This window comes from Excalfactoria chinensis, chromosome 24, assembly GCF_039878825.1.
Source record: "Excalfactoria chinensis isolate bCotChi1 chromosome 24, bCotChi1.hap2, whole genome shotgun sequence".
Classification (NCBI taxonomy): Eukaryota; Metazoa; Chordata; class Aves; order Galliformes; family Phasianidae; genus Excalfactoria; species Excalfactoria chinensis.
In genome coordinates this window covers 605,965-629,824 of record NC_092848.1, presented here as the reverse complement: position 1 = coordinate 629,824, position 23,860 = coordinate 605,965, and the positions used below count along the sequence as shown (strand labels likewise).

The 23,860-nt window shown below is 47.5% G+C and overlaps 2 protein-coding genes across 2 annotated transcripts; both read right to left on the bottom strand.

Annotated features, from left to right (window-relative positions):
* Positions 1 to 6,591: 6,591 nt before the first annotated feature.
* KRT23 (keratin 23) lies at positions 6,592 to 14,712 on the bottom strand. Its single transcript, XM_072356481.1, has 8 exons — positions 14,154 to 14,712; positions 11,944 to 12,026; positions 10,636 to 10,792; positions 8,944 to 9,105; positions 8,727 to 8,852; positions 8,269 to 8,489; positions 7,713 to 7,744; positions 6,592 to 7,082 (listed from the first exon to the last, which is right to left on the bottom strand). Exons 1-8 carry the CDS (start codon positions 14,565 to 14,567, stop codon positions 6,979 to 6,981), a joined length of 1,299 nt encoding a protein of 432 aa, XP_072212582.1. The 5' UTR covers positions 14,568 to 14,712; the 3' UTR covers positions 6,592 to 6,978.
* A 2,112-nt stretch (positions 14,713 to 16,824) lies between these two features.
* LOC140262250 (keratin, type I cytoskeletal 19-like) lies at positions 16,825 to 21,282 on the bottom strand. The gene is made up of 8 exons (XM_072356480.1): positions 20,692 to 21,282; positions 20,314 to 20,396; positions 19,756 to 19,912; positions 19,329 to 19,490; positions 19,104 to 19,229; positions 18,747 to 18,967; positions 17,948 to 17,973; positions 16,825 to 17,409 (listed from the first exon to the last, which is right to left on the bottom strand). Exons 1-8 carry the CDS (start codon positions 21,223 to 21,225, stop codon positions 17,333 to 17,335), a joined length of 1,386 nt encoding a protein of 461 aa, XP_072212581.1. The 5' UTR covers positions 21,226 to 21,282; the 3' UTR covers positions 16,825 to 17,332.
* Positions 21,283 to 23,860: the final 2,578 nt, after the last annotated feature.

The window sequence follows — 23,860 nt, the reverse complement described above, 5'->3', positions numbered from 1 at the left end:
GTACTTCTGAGATGTGACAGGCAGAGATACAATGGAAAGTGACTGAAGGAGCTCAGAGCTGGGGAGTTCCTGGTGCTGCATGAAAGCAGGCAGCAGGTGTGCAGCAGGACAAAGCAGGTGTAGTTCCTTGGGGCATTGCATTTAGTGTACTTCAGTGTATTAATAATGTATAGCTATTCAGGTTGAACAATTAACACGTATTGTTTATATTAGTGAAGAAGAGCTGCTGTACATACTGCTCTTTTATTCTGGGACAAGGAAGTGGGTGACATGCTGCGCTCTGGGGCACTATGCTGTATCTTGGCAGCATCCTCAGGTTTCTGAGAGCTGAGCGTGGGATTCTATGGGACCAGCTCTGCTCAGTTTGGTTACAGAGCTACCAATAGTCTGCTGACTGCAACTGTAGCAAGGCAGAGTTCAGCTGTTCTGGAAATGTGCCTCTTCCAAAGCAAAACGAGCAGCATTCAGAGCAGAGCTCCTTTCCATGAAGATGCAAAGTGTACATTCAGGTATCGGAACTGTGGTTGGACCTCGAGCTTTGGGTGTGACTGAGAAGCATAAATGTGCATTTATGGCAGGTCGGGTCAAAGTACAGCAACCAGGTCAATTGGCCCGTTGCTATAGACACTGAGGGTGGGCCTGATCTATCTGCACTGAATAGGAATCCCTTCCAGCAGTAGGGCAGAGCTTACATCTTTAAAATCACGAGAAGAACACAGCAAAGGTCCTGCTGCAGTTACATCTGCTGGCCGTGCATTGCTCTGCCTGCATCTCTCACAGTATTCTCCAGTGGTTTGTTTTCAGTAGACATTCTGCTTTGTCTTCTTAGCAGTTATTAAATAGTTTCCCCTTAGGTACAGTTGGCACCTCAGGTGAGGTTTTATCGCTCCATGAATTTTTTTGTTGTGGAATACGACGAATATTGCTTTAAACCACTGCAAACTGCAGGAGTGAAGAGGAGGGCACATGGATCTCCATGGAGCACAGACAGCGCGGATGTCAGTCTGCGGGTTTGTGTGTAGTCACAACAAATGTACATAGCAACGCCTGTTTGATTTCCTGAAGGACCGTCACCTTTGTGACGGACACTGAGAGCGGAGATAACCATCCGGGGGGCTGATAACGTGTGCGTGTGTTTCGTATTAGTCACTAACCAGCCAGAGGTAACCAGGCATGGGAGTTCCAGGAAAAAAGACACACCCAGCCTTGGCTGTGGGTTTGAGCAGCCCGTAGCTGGGGCACAGGCTTTCCTTTAGGCTGAATTAAAGGTTTAACTAAAGAAAAGGAGTTTTAAGTTCAGGCTTTAGCGATGATCCGCTTTAATGGTGAGATCCAGTGCCTGCTTATTAGTCCCCATGACCACACAGCTGGTTTCCGTTCAGGTTTTGTGTCGTAAGAATTTGATTCCCTCAGGTCTTTTACAATACAGCTGTAAAAAGGCTTCCAGTGTACAAAGTGCGTTCAAGGGAGAGGAGTTCCATGTTCGCTGTTTCAGGTGTATTCCAGCCCAAATCCATTTTTCTGTGGTGGAAAAATTCCCCCCTTCTCTTCATATCCTGCCTGTGAGAAGACGTAGCTCCCTCATTTGTGCCACAGGTCTGGTTTGGAACCAAGGGAGCAGCAAGGTGGGCGCTCAGGGCACAGTGCCGCTATGTGGGTATGAGCCAATGGCAGCTTTAGAGTGCAGGTTTTTCTGAAAGGGTGAAAAAAGATACTTAGGACAGTTCTTCACCCTGACAGCAAACAGAGTTTGCACCATTTGTTAGTGCTGCACCCTAGAATGCAAACAGTAAACAGAGACATTTTGTGTTTTGCAAACTGTGATCCAGGCTCATGGTGTTGGGTCTTGGAAGCAGGCTTTCATGGGGCACCAAAACCCTGCAGGCTGCAGGAAAAGCTCCTCCTTTGCACCTGGTTTGGGGACCTGTTCCGTGTTGGGCTCTTTATCTGAGAGCCACCATGTGGGAGCAGCCAGGCTGCATTCAAGGGAAGGCAATAAGGATGGGGCTTTCTGGCTCTTGTCCCTGGGAACCACGAGCAGCAAAGGGGGCAGCGGATGGGAAAATCAGCAAGTGTGAGAGCAACCAATAGCAGTGTTTGCTGAATGTCTGTGCGTGTGGAAATGAGGTTTGTAAGCAGTCATCTGAAGCAGCTTAAAGCTAGCACAAAGCTGGGGCAGCTCAATAGCCACGAGGAGATGTGACACAGAACAGGAAGGCAGGATCATGTGCAGGACCTCCTCCCAACATGTGTGTAACATTCAGGAAGCAAATACAATTTTCATGGCCCTGTGCACACTCTGATAGTGCACCATAAAAGACAAGTGCAAATAGTGCATTGCACGCAATGACATTTAGGTAGAATCTTTCCCTAGCTCTTACAGAACAGCAGTCCTTATGGGCCCGGCAGTGCCCAGCACAAGCAGTTCTGCACGCAGTCCCAGCTCCAGTTGGCTCTCTGAGTTTGGCAGCCACAGGGGAGGCCCAGGTGCCAGGGCTGGCTGCTGCCGTGCTGAATCTCACAGTTCCATGCAGAAATGTCGTGCAGATGGAGCTGTGTGTCACTAGGGGCCACCACACACCTTCTGAGAGGAGCTGCCTGTGCGAGTCTCTGTTGCTTGCTGCAACTAGCAAGTCGGTGCTGGAACCTGGACGTGCTTCATGTCAATTATATAACAAAATCTCACATATTACCCACTTTTCTGCTCCCGTATCCAGAAGAAAAATATTTTGCATAACTCTTGTGGCCAGATGCGTAAAGCAGTGTTTATCTGCACAGCCACAAGCTGTAGTTATGAGTTCAGTGCTGTTTGTGGCAGGGAGCTTGTAAAGCAACAGCTCTGAGTGTTTTCTGTCCATCACGATAGACGTGTTCATTATCCATTCAGTTAATGTGCCTTTCTTCATTACTGGTGCTCAAATACCTTTGGGAGAAGTAAACTCTAGCATTAAATATATGCATATTTTTTATTAGTTGTGTGTTTTGTTTGATTCTGTGATGTTTTTACACAGCAGCTTTGTCATTTCCAGTGGAACACATCACTCAGTGAAAGCTTTGAGGCTGTTCTGTGGCAAGATTAATGAAGAACTGCATCCCAGCACTGAGAGCTTCACACCTTGGTTTGCGCCTCAGTGAGAAGGAAGGCAGGAATGGTGGTGGGGATCTTCCAGCACTGATAACTTTAACGTTCCACTTTTTGGCCTGGCTTGAACAACTCTGCACGTTCCCTGCTCTGTGGCTGCTCTGCTACGAGTTCCTTCCTGTTGATCTGTTTTAAGCATTTTATGCTTTAGTTTCTTGTTTGTGTGATCCCGGCTGGAGCTCGGACTCTCTCTGAAGGTATCACACTTTGTTCCAGAGGAGTCCTATATGGTCTGTCAGCTACTTGTCAGCTTGTTTCTTTCCTCTTCTTTTCCCTGTCTGCTTCAAATAACGATTCCTCCAAATTAATTATGTTTTCTCTCATTAAATTGTATTCCTCATTTTCAATGCTTTCATTAGAGCTTAATGACAGCCTATCAAATTAAATCCTTTTGGCTTGTCCTTAGGATGTTGCAAAGCAAAGGAGGTTTACCCCTGAAGTCTGGATGGTTATTGAAAGTGCCTCTTTGCCACAGCTGATGTGGTGATTCTGTGCCTTTAAGCTCCTGATGTATATTCAGACATTCAAAAGGCAGTTTAACGTGTCTGGAAGCAGCAGCCATGCGCCCGTCCCACCATCGGGTCACGTCTGGTCCTTCATCAGCTGTACGTTTCTATCCTAAGGACAGTCCAGAATTCAAATGTGAGGAACTGCTAGTTGTGTTTAATGTGATACTCCTGGGAGCAGCTCCTTTACGCCAACCCTCAGCCGTGCGGCTCAAAAAGGTCATTTTGGTTTAGCTCTACAAAGAATGAAATCTGCAAAACACTGCTTGAAAAGAAGCACAGTCTGGTGATGCAGGGCTTCTGAGGAAGCGGTGTGCAGTAAAACAGGCCCAGATGCTTTCTGCTTTCTCAAAGCCAGGTGCACATGCAGAGCCACTAATTGAGATGCTTTGCAGAATAGTTGGGGAAGTGGGGTGGGGGGTGCAAGCCTCTCAAGCATCATTCTTCGTTTGCTTTCCCTTTTATAGATTCTTCCCTCTGCTCCATGATTCACACACCGGAGCAGGCATCTCCCAGCAGAACTGTAGAAACCTTTATAGGTCAGGGTGTGGACATTGTGAAATGTTTTACTGGCTCTTCCACCTATTCTCTGCGCTTCAGTGCATGCAAACAGTGTTTTTAGCAGAGTTCTGAATGCCGGATTTTGTTTTCTTCTCTTGCTGAAGTGACTTCTTTAATTTTGCATCTGTATTAACGAGGCTGGTACAAAGCAGAAGTTCTGCACTCCAGAGAAGCTTCTCGCTTGTAAATAAGAAAGAGAGCTGCCAATGTATGGCCACAGCACCAGAAAGAATGCGTGATTAATGGCACCAACCATTACTGCATTACCTCATTGCCGACTTGTTCCAGAGGATCAACAATTCACTTACCAAAGCTGTGTATTGTAATGCACCTTAATAAGTTTTAACATTTCTACAAGTGAAATGAGCTGTGACTCATACGCATTCTGGAGTGCATTCAAGTCTGTTATAAATACGTTGGAGGATTATTTAGTGCAGGACTTCCTTAAATGGCAGGTGAAACTACGAGCGGGGATTTGAGAATGCTGGTGGTTTCAGCCTCCTTTTATAGCCTGAAAGTTCCTCAGTCTTGTCAGTTTGCAGTGATGTTACATCACTCAGCCTTAGAAATGCATTGTGTCCTTTCCCCATAGCCGGGGAAAGCAGGAGCTGTGAAGTGATGAATTCCAGTTTGGCCTCTCGCGGTGACTTTCCTTGCAGCCTCAGCAGGTCGTGTCAACTCTTTGACCAGTTTCTTCAGTGAGAAAAAGTTATCTCTGTAACTTCATCTCTCAGTGTGTTCTGAGAACGTGGTGGTAACTGTGTGTATATGGGGGGTGCTGAAATCATGGTTTATCATTTAGAGTACAGAACAAAGTTTCAGAAGTAATAATGAATGACCGACAGGGTAACATAAGGCCAGTGACACAGCGTGGTTAGCTGCTCCAATGAGAGGGATCATCAGTGACACACACATTCTGAAGTCAGGAGAAATGCCCAGGAATAAGCATTTTGTTTTTGCCATAGAATAACTGCTTTCATTTAGTAGACTGTAACTAATATGTATATGTTTGAGGACTAATTGGTTTAATTCAGTTATTAGAAGTGCTGCGCAAGGTGTGAAATAAGGACAGGCTGGTTCTGTATTGCTTGCTCTACAGCTATTCAGTTTGCTTTCTTTGCAGCTTAGCACAATCAAAACCCAGTGCAAAACTGATCCTTTCCTTTGCTTTGGAGCTCAGGGACTGCTCAGGAGATTTATAAGCACCTGTATCACAGGAATGCTGATACGCTTTGTGAATGTGATAGATCTGTATAGCTTTGAGGAACTGTTCAGGAACACCCAGGCACATTTTGTCCAGCTGCTACAAACACCAGATCTGGCTTGTTGGATCTGGTAAGCAGAAGGAAGGACATTGTTAGTGAGCCAAGAGTTACCGGTCCTGTATTACGAGTTTTACCCAATTTAAAGAAACCATTAGGTAATCCATCCGATGCTTTGGGGATCTCTTTGTGCAACAAGGGTGGAGAGTTGGGGGGGGAAGGCAGGGGGGGATCATGGACTGGTCCTAACATGCTGCTGAGAACTCGCGCTGTTGTAGAGGTGGACTTTGTTTGTTCTGGATCTGCATTTTCTTTGAAATTTTCTTTTGTGAGCCACGTTTCAAAGGGAAGCTGGTAATAAGGATCCTGTGTAAATCCGTCATGAGGAGATATGAAAGAGTGCTGTGACAGCTTCACTCCCGAATACGAGACTGCCCAGAACTTACTGTTTTATGTGTAGATGTTGACTTTGGAGTGCAAATCCATACAGACACTCTTGGTGCTCCACTTTGTCTCTCTTAGTTCTGCTTTCTGGGTCTCAATGTCTGCAGTCCTAATGACACCTAATAACACCTAATAACGCAGCTGTTTCTCATGCTTAGCTTTTAGTGTTATGTATCTCTGGAAACTTTCATGTTGCTGGTCGGGTCTGAGCTGGCCTGGGGAAGGGGATGGAGCCTGGGTTTGGCTGAGCAGCCCGTCATGGCTACAGGATCCATCAACCAAAACAACGAGCATCAATGTGAAGGCAAATTGCTTTGAATTAAATAGGTCACTGTGGATGTGTGAGATGTATGGGAAATTGCTTACAGTCTTGGAAGGAAAACGTGTACAGATAGCTGAAGAAAATTTCTCTAAAACTGAAGAATAACTGAATGTTTCGAGGATGCAAAGTGTACTTTTCAGCACTGCTTTGCATGGCAGCAACCAGAAGCTGTATAGAAGGAAATCTGTCTGTTCTGCTTATAAATGTCACGTGTAACTTCCACCACCTGTTTCGTTGTATCTGCACCCTTCCAGCTCCATGCTGCTCCATCAGTGAGGAGTCCCTTGGGCCTCCTTCTGTAGCACTGCCGTTTGGGGAAGGGGCAGGTTTAAGAATAAGCCAAATCAGAAATTCCAATAAGCAGCACAAGTAAAGGAAAGGAGTTTATTGGCAGTAGTGAGGTATGTGGTAAGAGACATGAGACAAGGAGAAGTCAGAGATTATTCACTTTAAATTATAGTTAATTTGCAGAGCAGTAAATGAACCACAGATGGAGATTCGGGAGATGTGCTTAATACATACATTACCAGCTCAGACAGTCATTGTCATTGAATGGTTTGGCTCCAGCATTATGATGACTAAAAGCTCTTTAACAACATCAGCTCTGCCTAGCTCTGCATGGCACTCTGCAGTGTTAGGCTGCAGGTCGCTGTAGGGGCGGCACACTGAGGAGCAGCACACAGCTGGCAATTGCAGCATGGCAGCCCAGCGGGAATGGAGGAGCTAGCAGAACGTTTGCCTTCACTCTTGCTGGTGGATCTCGTTGGTGGTGGAGGACACCAGGTGCCCATTCACGCTGTCGTGCACAATCGCTTTGATCTTTCCATTGGTCAGTTCAGCATATTCTGGAAGAAAATGAAAGGTTAATTATACCAGACTTTGGGGAAACTTCATTTACAGTAATTTACCGGCTACCTCAACTGATTTATCTTTACATGTTTCCCTTTAAGTCAATACTTATTATTGCTCTTTGTGAAATTTACTGACAGAGTCACCCTGGGCCTTGTCCAGGTCGGGGCAAATGAATAGCAAAGCTGCATCGCAGCCAATGCAAATCTGACTTCAGAGCAGATTCACCTGCATGTCCGCAGGTCATGCTCATACCAGAAGAGGAGTTTCCAGACATGCAGATTTTGTTTGCTCTCATGCTCTCAGACTGTTTTAGTCACCACATGGAGCCTTTATGCCTCCTCATCTGCCATGAAAGCTTTAGTCTCGAGCCTGAGCTTTGGCCGTGTCTCACTGGCAGGGCTGTCTGTGGAGCAGCTGTGAGAGATGCAGCAGAATGAGCTGTGAAGTGCAGACCTCCACAAACCTGATCAATCACTGAAATTATCCTTACACGTGGCCTGTGTGGGAGCTGAGTGCAGTGCAACCCAGTGCAGCTCTGTCACGTAAGGTGAAGATGGAGTCCAATTTGATAGGAAATGACAAAATTAGGAGTCACTACAGAGAACAAAATAAAGGACTTTTACCTTCAGCTTTTGATTCACACGTTCTTGTTACCCTGCAAAGATGAAGAAGCAGAGACAAAACAATGAATGTACTGGTTTTAAGAAGTTATTCTTCCCTTCTCACCAATTCTAAGAAGACCTCGTACTGGTATGAGATCTACTCTGTATATAAGATGGGAGAATAAAGGACAGAGAGGCCCGGCCATTTCTGAATGTAGATTCAGACAAGACAGAGATGGGGAAAGACGTCAGTGCCTCAGCACAGGGGCACACGATGGAGGTTTTGATTGCTGGTATTTGTAGTGACACACGGCTGACCCACACGGCCTGCACTTGTCTCCAGGCTTCTCCTTGACCTAGAATCTAAAAATCATTAAATATATATATATATAATTGTATTAATTTAGATAATCCAAACCATGTGGATACACGTTTCTCTGCATCCCAAGTGGCTCCAGCTTTGTATTATGATCCATCAAATTAAAAGATCAGCCCCTCTGCAGCGTGGAACTCACAAGCTCCGATAAGTGTAAACAAACACTTCTCATCTGTTCCAGTCGGGGTGGCTTGGCCCTACCTGTCCGCATTCCCTTCCAGCAGCAGGCGGTAAGTGGAGATTTCCTTCTCCAGGCGTGTTTTAATGCCGAGAAGAACCCTGTATTGGTTGTGTTGCTGCCTGATGTCGTGGCGAAGCTGGCTTAGCTCTTCCTCACATCTGGAGATGATCTGCTGCATGTTTTGCAGCGCGGCAGCGTAGTAATTCCGAGTGTCAGCCAAGGTGTCTTCCAGCATGTGTTTCTGACAGAGCAGATAATAGCAATTCTATGGTTACGATGCATGTAGCATATCATACAGAAATGTCAGCAAATGTGGTCTCTGATCAGAAGATCACAAAAGTTAGACTGTGCTCATGTGAACACTTATGCAGAGGAATCATGATTCATTATTAGAATCATTATTAGAGAATTGGTCCAAGGCAGTTCCTAAGAATTTATGATGCAACCGAGGGCAGCCAGAGATGTCTGCCATAGATACCTTACTCATCTGTGCCTGCAGCTCGATGTCCAGGGACTGTAAGGTCCGTGTTAGATCCTTGATCTCGTTCTCACTGCTCTGTATCTGTTCTGGATTAGGGGCTGCTGCCAGGGACACGGCCGTGCTCTGCGGAGCAAAGGCAAGAGAAAAGATCAGTGGTTCTGGTCAGTCAGTGCAGCAGTGGGGGTGTTTGGAATGAACAGGAAAGGGCTGTTACCAGTTCATTGTACCAACTGTCGAGGCTTTGACGATTCTTTTCGATTATGGCTTCGTAATCTTCTCTTATTTCTGCTAGAATCTTGGCGAGGTCTTCAGGAGGTGGAGCGTTGACTTTCACATTGACTTTGAAGTCCTGCGATGAGCGGTTTGCTTCCATGTCCTGTCGGTACAGGCAGAGGAAACGGGGAAATTTGTTCATGAGAAGGGAAGTTCTCATACCTACACTTGTCTCATCTTCAGTTCCGTCCTCGCACAATGCCCCAGATACTCCTTTCCATCATGCTAACGTTAACTGTTACACATATTCACCATCTGGGAGGTTTGTGTGGGTAATGCTGTGACATGACTTAAAGCAGGGGCTGATACCTGCTGCCATGGCAGAGCTGGGTGAGAGTAACCAAGAAAAGACCGTGTAGGAAGGTCTGGTCAAATAAAGCTTCTGGAAGCTGCGTGCACTGAAGCAGGAACATTTTTGCTTTACTTATCTGTTAAGAACATAAAACTTTTCATGAAAATCTAACAGTAATTTCATATTTCTTAGCCGGAATGTTAATATTTATGGAACTATAACTCAGTTTACAGGATAGTAATGTAAAAGTTCTATGTAATTGTTAAAGGAGTAATTGGATTAAAACATATAATTACTCTGTAAACAACATAATTACAGGACAAGTCGAGCAGGTATGGTAACATTCCGATGCTGTAGCACAATCCTGTGTGCTAGGTACCATTTTCAGAAGCAAAGTAGCACTGCAGGCATGACATCACAGCCTCTGAAATGCAGATCAGCTGGACACAGCCATGGCTCTGTTGGTTGCCTCGATTCCAAGAACTGGTCTGGGATAGCTGTTCAGTTTATGTCCTTGGCTACGGGGGAGCCAGCCAAGGAAAGCTGCACCTACTGCTGTGTAACCCTTGTGTTTGTACTCTCCTTTGCAATCCGCAGATACTGAGTAGGATGTTTGGCTCTGCATTAGGTAATAACTGAAAACAACATTAGTTCAAGCAAAATGAAAGCAGCATGTTGGCGCACAGTGGTGTTATATGAGGGGGAATAACATATTGTTGTGGTACAGCTCTGAAAGGAGTCGGAGCAGCACTATTTTTTCTGACACGGATTATTATCTGTTTAATTGTGCTTAGAATTTTGCAAGAATAAGTCATCTTACTCGACTGCAGTAACCACTGTGTTCAGTTTTGATCCTCTGAGGATTCAGCAGCTGCTTTGCTCAGGTCACCCTGATTGAGCAGGAGGGGATTAGGTGACCTGGAGTGGTCCCTTCCAACCTCAACCTCTGTGATTCTGTGAAGTGATATATCCAGAGGTGAGGGGAAAAGCTGTGATCAGTCAAACTGAACAGCAACCAGTAATGTTCCCTGTGCACAGCATCTCTGGGTGCGTATTTCTGAGAACATTTATGTCAAACATGTACATTATTAGCTATGTATGACGAATGAGTAGCTGACTAGAAAAGAGCCTGGGAGAAAACACAGCAAGCTGCGATCCTTACTGAGGTCCCAGTGTGAATGGTAGCGTTGTACACAAGCTTTAGGCTTCATCTGACTCTCACTGGCTTCTTTAGGAACGTAACCGGGTTCTGAATCATCAATCCCATTTATAGATTATGGATCTTACTCCAAGTTAATTACACGGCAGCACAGATTTATGTGATAGAGTAACTTTTTCTACCTCCTCGTGGTCTTTCCTCCTGAGGATGTGTTCTTCTCTCAAGCCTTCAATTTCCATTTCCAGATCTGTTGTAATAATGGTCAGGCCATCGAGCTCCTTACGCAGGTTCTCAAGATCACACTGCACTCCCTGCCTCCGAGTCTTCTCTGCTTCGTACCTTGGTCAGGAGAAAGAAGGCAAAGCCTGCTCATTGACAATGGACTGCTTCTAGCCTCTCATACAGCTCATAGCAAAGAAACAGTATTTGCAATTATTGCTGTGCTTTTTTGAATGGTCAGTTTTCAGCCCCTCAAAGAACAGGAACGAAGCCAGTTACTAACATCGCTCTCTGACCCCTCACAGTTTGACATCTTTAGTGAACCAAAGTCAGAAGGACTCTGCTATATCTTTCTTTGGACACCTGGAGCACTAGGAGAGAATCTGCCCCTTTACTCCCATCTGTGTGGGCTGTGTTGGTGTCTGTACACTCAGCCCCTCAGATTTACTCTATTCATTGCAGCTCCTCAATGTAGTTCCACCATTGCCTTTCCATGACACTGCTGAATGATAAAGAGAAGCAAGGCAGCCTAAGGCATGCAGTGTGCCTTTGTGTTTGTTCCAGTATTACCAAGAGCTGAGATGTGTAAATAGCTGACCATCATCTGTTAAAAGTAAGAGCAGACATCTGCGTGATTCCTAAGCAGTCTGATTAACAGAAATGTGAACTCCTTTCCTGTGCCAAGATCTGCCCGAAAGTCAAAGCATTTTGACTTCTCAGTCCAAGCACTTTGGCTTTTTAGATGGTCTGAGAACTCTTTCAACAGTGGACTGACCAAGCAAACGTCACTGAGAGCCTGGGAAGCACTGGAGCTATGACTGGGACAGAAGTAAGAATCCGAAGCAGATGATGCTGAAGGACAAAGAATCCAAAGCAGAGGATGCTGAAGGACAGGTCTTTCTTGCAGCTCTGGGTGGGAGAGGTGATAACTGCAGGAAGTAGATTTGGGCTGGATTAAGGAAGCGTGTGGTGCAGAACAGAGTTAATTGGTGCTGTCGGATGACAGTGTAAATGCCATTTGTCACCAGTATCAAGTGTCTGCTGTAAAACCTGCTCTTCAGGACCTGAACAAAGTATCATAAACAGGGTGACTCGAGTTCAGCAATCATTTGAATGTTTTTCACCCTTTTTTTAAATTACTTTTGTTCTGCATTGCTTCTGTTTATCCACCAGAAATCTGCCGTCAAATCAACGTCCTGATGGACTGTCAGGAAGAAGGATTCAGCTTAATCCTCTGTCAGACTGAACGAGGAAACGAAAGCAGCACTTACTTGAGCCTGAAGTCTTCGGACGCCATGTTGGCGTTGTCGATTTGCAGGAGGATGCTGGCGTTGGTGACCTTCCCATCCTCAATCTGCAAAACAGAGAATCCAACCGCGGGGTCAACATTGCTGTATGCTAACAGCGAATAACCTGTGCTTCCTTATGGATGCCCTCTGCTTGTGTCAAACGTATGAACAGGAGAAGTCCCGGGGTCAGGAGAGCAAATGAATAGGAGTTTAATTTCCTGATTCATTTACATACATACAGAAGGTGCACTGCATCATTCAATGTACACATGAGGCAGCTTTGAGCTCTAAATCCAAGTACGGGAGGTGCAGTATGGCACTCTGAATCTTTGGAAGTACTCTAGAACCTTGTACATAATTAGCAGCAGGAACGTTGGGGCATCGTGTCCTGTTCTAACAAATAGGAAAGAGAATTGTGGCTGCAGCTGCTCAATGCTGCCGCACCAAAATGAAGTGAAATGGGAGAAACCATTCTGTGATCAGAGAGCTCCCAACACTTGTAAGCAGCACTTCCCACACCTCCATGAATCACAGGGACACCAGGAAGAAGGAAAATTGTCCTCAAGTGTCAAACATTTACTGCTGCTCCCCCACATCTTTTGTCCTGCTCGTGTAGCTGGGCACAGCACAGTGCAGTGCATCCACCCAGGGGACTCCATGCCTCCAAGCTGAGGTAGCCACTACATCGTGGGCATCTGGGTTATTGGACAGAAGTTCCTAAATCGTGTCTAAAAATCTCTTTAGTTGCTGCATTCATCTCGCCATTTTAATTTGTGGGTAATTAATGTAATGATGATTAATAATTAAATGTAAAGTTTCACCCATGGTGCTGGCATTGTGGTAACTGCAATAATTGATAAAGTGACAATCCTGTGTGAAATCACTGAATTATCACCTGTAAATAATCCTTTACCAGCAGTGCCTGCCCAGCAGCGGGGCCATCGGGCTGACAGCACTCTGTGTAGTGCATTAGCAGTAACGCTTTGGGTGCAGCCCATTTGGAAGTGAGGGCTTCGCCACAGTCAGCACGGAGCTTTCAGCCATATCATCTTTCTAAGCTGTTTCAATTTGTTCATTTCAAATCTGCATGAAAGCATTGGTATTCCTGATGAAAAGCATGAAGTCTTCATCTCTGGATCAGTTAAAAAAGAGCATTTATGTGACGGGTATGGAGGCCGACGACGTTCCTTTATCCTGAAACTAGAAATAGGTGATGACAATCCTGGCTCTCTGACATGTTGCCTGTGGTCGGAGCGCCTCATCTCCTGCCTGCCGGCAATGCATAACAGCCAGCTCGGCGTTTATCAAGCCCTGAGCTCCATCCACAGGGCTGAGGGACAGCGCTGATCTCAGGGCCTCTGGAAAACCAGTTCTTGGGGTGCTGAGAATGTGAAGTGAGCAAAAAGGGGGCGAAAACAACAGCAGGGCAGTTGGGATGGCTCTGCTTTCTGCCCTGTGTGGCTGTGCAGTTAATTACGGCGATTAGTCACAGAGATGGTTACAGTGCTAAGTATGTTCATTATGAATACAGATTAATATTATGGTTAAATTTGAAGACACGTGAGTTTGGGAGACTGAAGGAGTTACTGTTGAACATTAATATTAACAACTGGCAAGAACCAGAATTTCTTCTTTTAATTATAGTGAAAACATCCACAAGGAATTTGTCACTGCTATTTCCTTAATTACAATGAAGTATTTTTCCATCTGATTACATAAGCTCATTGGACCCAAAAGTTCTGTACTTTCATTGTCTGCTGCCACAGGAATCGAAGCAATGAAAGGCAGCAGGACGTGGAAGGACGGTGCGCATGAAAGAAGGCGCTCACTTCAGGCTGCCTGCTTTTTAATTTGCTCGGCTACGTGTGCAGTCAGAAGGATCGTGTTCCGCCAGACGTGGTTCTCAAACCACAGTTTCATGTACAGCAATGAGCACCTGGCAGCAGACAAGTGCCTTTATGCTATCAGCCTGCGCAGGAGCCCCTCGTTGCCCTTCCAGCCTTTCTTATTCCCCACACTTTCCTCCTTGTGGAGGCAGAGAACGCCCAGCTCCTGTAACCACTTCCATTTGTATTTCTAACATTAGCAGTGTTATTCTTAATTTTCTTTAAAGGAAAGCCATCAGCATAAATGAGGAGCCAGATCCCTTAGAGGAGCACAGAATGGCATAGTTGCTTATAGCTCTGACTTACCTGTCTTTGCATGTCAGTGACGTTTTGCTCGTACTGGTTGAAGTCATGCCTCTTTCCATGGGACTTTGTCCTGTGCCACTCTAGGATGCAGCTTTCCAGCTGAGCGTTGGCTGCTTCTAAGGAGCGGACCTTGTCCAGGTAGGCAGCCAAACGGTCATTCAGGTTTTGCATAGTCTGTTTCTCATTCCCACCCAGGAAGATGCTTTCCCAGTGGTGCTCGCCGAAGCATCCCCAGGATGCCCCTCCTCCGGCAGCCAGACAGAGGGGTCTGGTGGAGGAGAAAGAGGTCTGTGTGCCGCTGGCACCGTCTGCACTTGGAGGTCGGTAAGAAGTTCCTTGCTGGGCCAAACCACACCCTGCACTACCCCTGAGGGACCCAGAATAAAACTGGAAAGGGCCTTGGCTGGTACTCATGTTTAGCTCCGTTACGGATCTGAGCCAATGTTTGACTGACTCGCACTGAGCAGCTCCTTAGCCTTCCCTGAGCAGCTTTATGCCTTTTCCTGTGGGAGTTCCCTGCGATGAATGACTACAGCGAGATTGTGTCATCATGAAACGTGCTTCCTCTTGGTCAATTCTGAAGCATTTATGAGCCTGCACACACTGTTGTTATTATTTGGAATCGCAGCCACACACCAGATTCCTTTTGCTTGTTTTCTTTCTTTTTTTTCTTCGCTTTTCATATTATAATTGTGAGGTGTGGCTAAAGGCAGTAGGTGTGGAACCGGATCGGCTCGGCCTCGGACTGTTGACTAAAACCCAGCGGTGAATGCATTGTGTTCTCGTGTTCGCAGGGGGAGAAGTCATCCGTCACAGGACACGGGCAGGGGGAGGGCAGGGGCTGCTCTGCCGGGACGCTTCGCTGCTGCCGGAAATCTCAGCTTCCGAACTGCGGCACTGAGCCCTGAGGCACAGCGTGTCCTGCGGGGCTGTCAGGATGCACCCAGCAGCTCCAGCCTGCGTGAGGCGTGAGGCTTAACAGGGAGTTAACCCAGCTCCGTCCCGCAGCTGCAGCTGAGCCCATTTCCCACCGATAAACACCAGGATCGGACCCTTCGCTATCTTTCCTACTCGTTTTACTCATGATTCGATCTGCAGTCAGATTTCAATTTCAGCGGTCTTGTTGAAACAGATAATAAAGCAGGAATGTATTCTCGTTGCTCATGTGAATACTATAAAGATATTTGTAGCTGTAGAAAATACGCAGCGGTTTGTTTTAATGCTCCAAAAGCTGCGGCGGGGGGTGGCCGGGAAGCAGCGGGGGATCTGTGGCCGTACAGCGGTCTGCATCCCGGACAGCACGGCTGGAGAGGTGCTACGGGATTGTAGTGGCCTGGGGGAAGCCTGCAGAATCCTTCTTTATTCCGTGTTGGTTTAAATTGAAGTTCGGCAGCGCTGAAGAAGCGCCGCGCTTCGCCGGGCTCTGCGGGGCCGAGGAGCCGGAGCTGGGCAGGGATCGGGCTCCGCCTGGTGGTTCGGGGCTGCTTTGCGCCTCAGCTGCTGATGCTCCGCGTTCTTTCCTATTTCTCGTACACTTGATGGTATAGAAATGCTAAGAATATTCTCATAACAGCTACAGCTGTCACCTGCTGTTGGTACCAACACTTCGCTGTCAGCACTGCAGCTTGAGAGTAACAGGGGCTTGAAGCGCCAGGCAGAAATGCAGAGCTAACTGTAGTAAAACATGCAAGTAGGATGGAACCAATGATCTCCTGCTGTTCAGATCATCTCCACAAAGCTTAAATTCACACGGAGTTTTCTAGTCCTGCAGTTCATCAAGATTATGTTCTGTGAAATATGATGGAGGGATCCATCCCTGAGCAAGGTGTGGGCCGGCAGGGACCCTACAGCACCCAGCCCCTGCATGGCACAGACCTCTCCCACAGGTGGCAGCTGACACAGGACAAGGTGACGGCACACCAGGAACGTCTCCTCAGAAACTGAGCTTTTTTAAGTTGGAAAAGACATCTCCCGGTTTTCCTCAAGCACACGCGTGAAGGATCCGTGGGAAACACCAGAAATCTTCATTCAGGACCCGGCACAGTTCTGCGGCTGTTCCTTATGGAGCTGGTTTTCAGCCGGCCGTGCAATCCGCGCAGCACGGAATGAAAGCAATGGGCAGAGTAAGAAAACAAGAGGCCGTCAGCAGGTGGCACCGTGGGATGAGGTTGCTGTGCTCCCCGAGCCGCGGAGCTGCTGCAGGGCGGTGCTGCTGGGAGCGCTGTTGGGAGCGCTGTTGCTGTGGATGCGCGGAGTGTTGTGACAGCCCCGATGGGAGGTAAACAGCGTGTGACAAAACAGCGTGTGGCAAAGCGTAAATCGGAACAGTTTCATTTACACCGACTGAGGAAGTGACCGTTTAATGCCAGGGCAATATGTTAGTTACTGCTATTAGCAGTATTCTTATATACTACTAGGGCATAACGGCCCCAAATGTGTCCTCTATCAGCAGCAATTAATGCCATTCTGTCTTCCAGTGGAGTTTCATGGCTGCTGGTGGAGATGGAGTCTGTGGGAATCAGTATTACTTCTTTCTGAAGTGTGATGCTGTGTGTCCTCAGGGTGTGCTTTGACTGGAAGAACTTGAGCTGTTTGGCAGGCAAGAACAAAATCTGTATTCCAGAAGTTGTGCCTGTTGAATTCAGAGCTTAGGGGTGTTTTGTGTGATCTTTTTTCATATTAACTTCTGTTTCCTGGGAGAACCCAATGGCACTTCATGTCTGTCCTTTTATCACTGCCTTTCTAATGGCTCTTCAGGTTGTGTTGTTATGCACGGAGGTACCTACATATCAGACAGCGTGTTTGGGTTGCAGGAAGTGCTGGGTAAGGTGAGCAGATGGCTGCACGGATGGCAGTGCTGCACTGACTGCAGAGAAACAACATCAGACTGAATGCATTTGCAGAAGCAGGAGAGAAACTTTATTGTGTAGGGACTTTCCTAAGGATACCGTACAGAAACGAGCAGACCTCTGACCGATAGAGCCAAATGATTGCGTAAAAAGGGAGAGCAAAACTAAGGAAAGACATGAAGCTGGTGCACACTTTTTGGGTTACATTCTTGTGATTTAGCAAAAGTAACAACACATTTCTGTAAGCATTAGTCAGTGGTTGTGCTGCCCTTCTTATAGCTGGTCCAGTGCAGGTGGTATCACAGCAAGAGAGGACTCGGTATTTCTTTATTAGAATCTCCTTTCACGACCGGTGGAAGACCTTCCCTCATCTTCTGTGCCCCCACGGACTCTTCCAGCACCACTTGCTGTGGCAGAAGAAAAAAAGATCATTAACCTTATGGGAAAAGGCACCCTGCCAACATACAGAAGAGCCACACAATGTTTCTTTGTTTGTTCATTTCCTGGCAAGGTTTTTTTCCCACATAGCAGAGGGGAAGCTGCCTCTGCACCTCATCTTCTCTTCCTGCTGGTCCACATCCAGGAAATCTTCCTGGTTATGAAACAGGAGAGGTAAAGATACAAACAGAGCGCACACTGCATGGCAGATTTGGGTCTCTCTCTCAGGCTGTATGAATCAGCGGAGGAAGTGAGGAATCTCTGTGAGATTGCCATGTTTTAGAGCCACATGAGCAGTCAGTGCAATCATTTTACAAGCTACTGGGTCAAAAGTGCACAGAAAATAAGATAAAGTGTTGTGCTTTCCTCTCCCAATGGGAAAGAAGGTGTCATTGCAGAGAGAAAACAATCTGTGTCACTGAGAAGAAATACCAAGCAAAAAAAGCGTATTTTATTCTATTGCTTGAACTCTTTTCCACTTAAGGATAAGTCACATTTTTTACTTACCATCCTTAGGGTTCACTCCTGGCATCCTGCAGGAAAGAAGAGAAGTTTGGTCAATGACCAGCACTGAGTTTGTCCACTGACACAGTTAGGAATAGCTGAGACCTCACAGTTGGCCCTTACTCACTGTTACCTGTGCTCATGTCAGGGATCTGAAGGGCACTGCTATATACTCTATAGAAAACGTGGCCATCAATGAGGCCACTTCTTAGTCCTGATTTGTTTCCATGTATCTCCCTTCTCAAAATGTCATAATCTAGAAGCAACATAAGGGGCTGATTCCCTCTCAGAAATCAAAAGTAATTCCTTGTGTAGATCAGTACAAAAAAGGGGCAGTAAATGTTAGACTTAACTAAAGTCAGTTGTGGTCTATACACATTCCTATTAGATTCTGGGTGTGTGATGATAAATATTTTCACCTTTGTGCAGAAAAGCAAGAGAAAGAAATCCTGGGAGCAAACTTGTGAGTGGTTTGTTAGGCTGAAGGCAGTGATTCCAGCCCAGCAAGAGGATTACGTGAGACATGTGTGGGGCCTGGTGCCTTCTGTAGTACACTGTAGTCAACATGCTTGCATTTATAGTTTCAAATTATCAGCACAACTGATCTGCAGATGTAGTTTGACTGATAGCAGCTCCCGGGATGTTGCCGAGCATCCGTGTTGCCAGCGCTCAGCGGGCTGTCTATGCAATCAGTGTAATTTAGTAATCTGGAGTCAGCCTAACAACCACAAATTACTGCTTTACAACGTGCCCTGTTATTAACCTTATCTATCCATCACCGGATTTGTATATAGTAACGTACTGAGAGTCCTGGGTCTCCAGCAGCTGGCGGTACGTGGCGATCTCCTGCTCCAGGCGGCTCTTGATGTCCATGAGCATCCTGTACTCCTGGTTCTGGCGCTCCATGTCGCATCTGATTTCACTCAGTTGTTCCTCAACGCTGGTGATGAGGTTCTGGATTTGTGCCAGCTGTGCGCAGTATCGTCCTTCTGTATCTCGCAGGTTGGCTTCCAGTCCAGCTTTCTAATGCAGGAAGACATTAGAACGGGTTGTCACAGAGATCCATCCCACAGATGGAACCTAAGGGGAAGCAAGGAGGGGGAGGGGGCAGGGGAGGCTTCTGGCAGTGGCTTGCGGCGTGCCAGGCACAGCTCCATACCATGCTCAGCTGTGACTGCAGCTCGATCTCCAGGCTCTGCACCGTGCGTCTCAGTTCCGTGATCTCCGATTTGCTGGTCTGTATCTGCTCAGTGTGGGTGGCAACTTCACGGTTCAGCTCATCAGTCTGAAAGGAAAATGCAAATAAATGTTAAGCTTACCCCTTCTGCTGCAGCAGCAGTGATGAGGCAGTGCCCCACTTCGCTGTCTGCTGACATAACCAGACCTGAGTGAGGAACCACGCCTCAGCATCCCTACGGTTCTTCTCAGCCAGAGCCTCGTACTGCTCCCTCATCTCCGAGAGGATCTTGGTCAGGTCGATGCCAGGAGCAGCGTCCATTTCCACGTTGACTGTTCCACTGAGCTGATTGGAGTACTCCTTCATTTCCTGCGTGGGCAAGAGGTGGGGGACACAAAGGGGATTATGCTCTGTATTCTGCCATGCGTTCTGCCAGCAGCAGTCCATGCAGTGCTGTGTGGCACTTGAATTATTACACATCACAGGTGGGATGCATAAAAACTTCTCTCAAATTGTATCTCTCCATGTGTGCGCTTTTCTGCTCCCTGTGTGCTCTCACATACACGACTTACGTGGAGCTTTTATGTCACCTGTCACATGAGACTCTGCAACTCGTGGCTCAGACAACGCTCACCTCCTCGTGGTTCTTCTTCAGGTAGGCCAGCTCCTCCTTCAGGCTCTCGATCTGCATCTCCAGGTCGGCCCTGGCCAGGGTCAGCTCATCCAGCACCCTGCGCAGCCCGTTGATGTCAGACTCGACGCTCTGGCGCAGGTACAGCTCGTTCTCATACCTGCAGTGTTACAGAGAAACAAGCGTTGGCAGATGCACCAGTTTGTATGCGGTGGAGCCTTAAGTCAAAAACCCCAAACTATTCCTAGTGTCTTTTTGCCCGTGATTCAGGCTATTACAATAGTTAAGAGCATCACTAAAAAACTGAGACGTGATTTATTTGTATCCATAAGCAGCCCAGTAATCTGGTTACTGTGTTCTGACCCTTCATCACGTCATTTTTTGTTTGGCCAGAGCTTTTTCATTAGAAGTCATTGATGAAAAGCATCTCTAATTTGGAAATACGTCTTTCAGTGGCTGAAGAACTTTATTTTCTGGATAGGAGGTGATAGTGCACCTCAGAAAGCTGTTCTGAGAATGAGAAAAGGAGAGAGAGGACAGATGTGTTCCAGGGAAACTTACTTCAGTCTGAAGTCATCTGCAGCCAGCCTGGCGTTGTCGATCTCCAGAACAACTCTGGAATTGTCGATAGTGGCTGCGAGGATCTGACAGTCAGAGAAACAGGAAAAAAGCACTGAATTCTGTGATCTGAGCACATCTTGCCCTGTTGTTAACTTCTACAACTGTTTTTAATGCAAAAAGCATCTCATTGTCAGGACGCAACAATTGCTTTTTAAATTAAGAATTAGAATGGTGGTTATGCTCAGAACCACAGGGAGCTTTAGTTTGGAGAATTCCAGATCGATTTTCTAATTGTTTCTCTTGATTTCAGAGATGTGAACATTGCAGTTCCACAACTCCAGTGCATCCTTCTAACTCCCCTACTTGTGAACGTCATACCTTCTCTCGGAGATCTTCAATTATCTTGTAGTAGTTGCTGTAGTCTCGGGCTGGGCTGGTGGGAGCTTCCTTCTGGTACCAGTCTCGGATTTTGACTTCTAACTCTGCATTTGCATCCTCCAGAGCTCGTACCTTCTGCAGGTACGTGGCCAGGCGGTCGTTCAGATTCTGCATCGTAATCTTTTCATTGCCAGAAAGGAGGCCATCACCTCCACCAAAGGCACAGCTAGCATCAAAGCCTCCACCAAAGCCAGCTCCTCCACCCAAGCCGCAGACTGCACCTCCACCAAAGCCGCCGTAGCCTCCTCCGTAACCGCTGCCAAACCCGGCGCAGGATCCACCCCCAAAGCCACCTCCTACGGAGGAGACGTACCTGGAGACGGAGACTCCCCGGCCCCCAGAGCCCCCGTGGATGCTCGGGGCGCGGTAGGAGCCCCCGACCCGCACCGAGGAGATGCGGGAGCTGCCGCTGCCAGCACCCCCAAAGCCCCCAGCACCGCTAGCAAAGGAGTTCTGCACGGTGTAAGTCGTCATGGCTGCAGCACAGGAGGAGTTGGGTACTCAGCAAAGTGCAGAGCAGGAAAGCGTGTGCCTTCGGTGCCCTGGTGCTTCTTTTATAGCCACCAGATAGGGTGTTAGGAGACAAACCCAAGCTGCAACCCTCCCTCCAAAGATTCTCCTCCCTCAGGGTGAGGCCAATTATGATGACATTCCTTACACACGGAGCTGGCTGCACATCTCAGGGGCTAAGGCTTGGGTTTTTTCTTTTAATTAAACTAAGGGGATGATTCAGATTGTGTTTTTCTTGGGGCTATAGTTCTGAGCCCGGGCTTTACTCTTCTGACAATCCAGAAAGGAAAAACAAAGCAGGTTGAACCGCGCCCATCTACCCATTCACAGCAGGCAGCTGTGTGCAGAAACATTGCTTTTCCCCAGGTGAAGTTTCATTTAAGAAACATCCAGCTTTCAATGGAGAAGTGCAGGTCACACAGAAATACTCGTGTCGCCATTTCTTGTTCTTTCTCTCTATATTCTTTTTCCCAGTGCAAATCTGGAATTCAATTTTCTGTGTTTTTATTCCCGTTCTTTGCTCAGAATTTGTATTTAAATGTTGGCATCTGAATTTCTGTTACAAAAAGGACACAACCGCAGCTCTGCATGAGGAACGGGCAGCATCTCCTCTGGGAGACGGGCACGTTTAATTCATTTACTAAGGCTTGTGCAATGGGTGAGAAGGGCAGCAGGAGAGTGGAGTCATTCCATTGAAGGAAGAACATGGGAGGATGAAGCTCCTGTTGCTTCTGGCAAACCCGAACCAGCAGAGCTTTGGATGGAAGTGTTCAGCGTGGGACTGATGTGTGCAGCAGAGATCTGCACTGCGGAGTAGGTAATGACTGAAAGGTTTGGGAGCCACGTGTCCTTCATCTTGCATGGAAAGCGAGTCTCCAATGCAGTGCATTTCAGTTCTGACCGTTGGTGAGTGGCACTGGGAGGCCGTTCATCAGTAACCCAACTTCTGACCGCACTGGGAGCTCATGACGAACTGCAGCTGGGGGATGCCCAGCAGCGTGACCTGGTTGCTCAGTGCTCAGGGTGTGTCAGTGGGGACAATGGCTGTGTGAGGAGTGTGGCAAGAGTGGATTTAGCAGGCAGAACAGCTCTCTGCCCATCGGGTGGCAGCTCGGGTGAAGGAGGGGTGCGGTTTGTGCTGTGACAAGGGGTGAGGACATGGGAGGCAGAGAGGGGGGGTTTCTGAGGTGTGGTTGTGCCCCAGGCACCACCTCACAGCAGAGAGCAGCCTTTGTGTGTGGGGAGCTGGGAGGAAGCACTGGGAGGCAATAAGCACCAAAATTGTAGCAGCGAGCTGCAGCCTGGGTGCCCTGTCCACTCGTACTGCAGCTGACTGGCAAAGGCAGGATATTTCATAGCTGTGGAAACATGTTTCAAACAGAGCTTGGACCTTTGCCATAGCACTTCAGTTTTGCTTTGGGGCAGATTAATAGCTGTGTGCAGCTGCCAAATGTGCGTATCTGTGAGAGGCAGAATCTCAGGGACAAGTTGGGGCAAACTCTCCCAAAGACAAAGAAGTCTCTTTAAGCCCCCTGTCATGTCAGTGTGCAGAGGTGTGCAGGAGTGATGGATGGAGTGATCCTGCAGTAGGCAAGATCAGATTCCAGTTAGAATGTAAGAAACACATACACACAAACCAGCAAAACCACCATCAGCTGTATCAGGGTCCTGCTCAGCCCCGTCCTGCCCTCCCCTCCATGTCTTTGCTGATCTGTACTTCTCAGGACTGGCTTTTATTTGCTGTCAGTTCTTCATGTCACAGTCAGACCGCTGTCAAACACTACAGAGCTGGATTTCCAGGGGCTAAGCTGGGACTTGTGCGTCAGGACATGACAGATGCTGCTGATGGGTCAGCTGAGTCAGTGCAGAGCCAAGCCCAGCTCCAGCCCCTTCACCAGGAGAGGATTACCCAGCCCTGACAGAGCAGATCTGCAGCTCTGTGCTGCTCCTCGCTGTGCAAACACTTCATTAATCTGGGAGGACCTACAAAAAAGAATGAAAGAATGTATTCCCTCCCAGGACTGAGGAGAGAAGTGATGGAGGGTTTGTTGCTGCGTCCCAGAGGAGCCGAGTGCCCCTGGTGAGGCTGAGGAGTGGGGCTGGAGGCCTGGACTGTAGCCCTGGTTTTCTTTTGACACAAGCCCAAAGATGTTTCCTTGGCTGTAAGCTTTTGGAGTGACGGTTGGGAGTGAAATAACTGATTTCTGATGGCCTGAAGTAAGAGTGATTGCATTTCGGATTTCAGCCAGGAGAACTGGCATGAGAAGGAAGGTGGTTGGAAGAGCCCTGGAAGCCCTCACCTGTATATGGCTGAGGATCTGATTTCTCTGTTTGAAGCGCATTGGAATAGAAAGTGAGCGAAGAGATCTCAGCTCTGTCCCTCACTGCCACGTATCTGCAGCCTTCACATTTCACCCTAACAAAACACTCTCCAGCTGTTGCTTCTTGCTGAAATCCCCCAATGTCTCACTGTTCCTGCCCTTTGTGTGCACAGCCATTGCAGTGCATCTCCCCCCAGGAGGGCTGTGCTGGGGCAGCAGCTGCATCATGTTGTGGATGCAGCCCTGCTTCAGCAGTGACTGCAATGACCAAACGGGCT

Coding starts and splice junctions, on each gene's coding strand:
- KRT23 (XM_072356481.1), bottom strand. CDS start 14,567: ATGAGTACCAGCCAAGGCCCTTTCCAGTTTTATTCTGGGTCCCTCAGG. Junction 10,793..11,943: donor TCCGAAGACTTCAGGCTCAA/GTAAGTGCTGCT, acceptor CTCCTGACCAAG/GTACGAAGCAGAGAAGACTC. Junction 9,106..10,635: donor GGAGGAAAGACCACGAGGAG/GTAGAAAAAGTT, acceptor CTGTACCGACAG/GACATGGAAGCAAACCGCTC.
- LOC140262250 (XM_072356480.1), bottom strand. CDS start 21,225: ATGACGACTTACACCGTGCAGAACTCCTTTGCTAGCGGTGCTGGGGGC. Junction 20,397..20,691: donor TTGAAGATCTCCGAGAGAAG/GTATGACGTTCA, acceptor TCTGACTGTCAG/ATCCTCGCAGCCACTATCGA. Junction 19,913..20,313: donor GCAGATGACTTCAGACTGAA/GTAAGTTTCCCT, acceptor GTAACACTGCAG/GTATGAGAACGAGCTGTACC.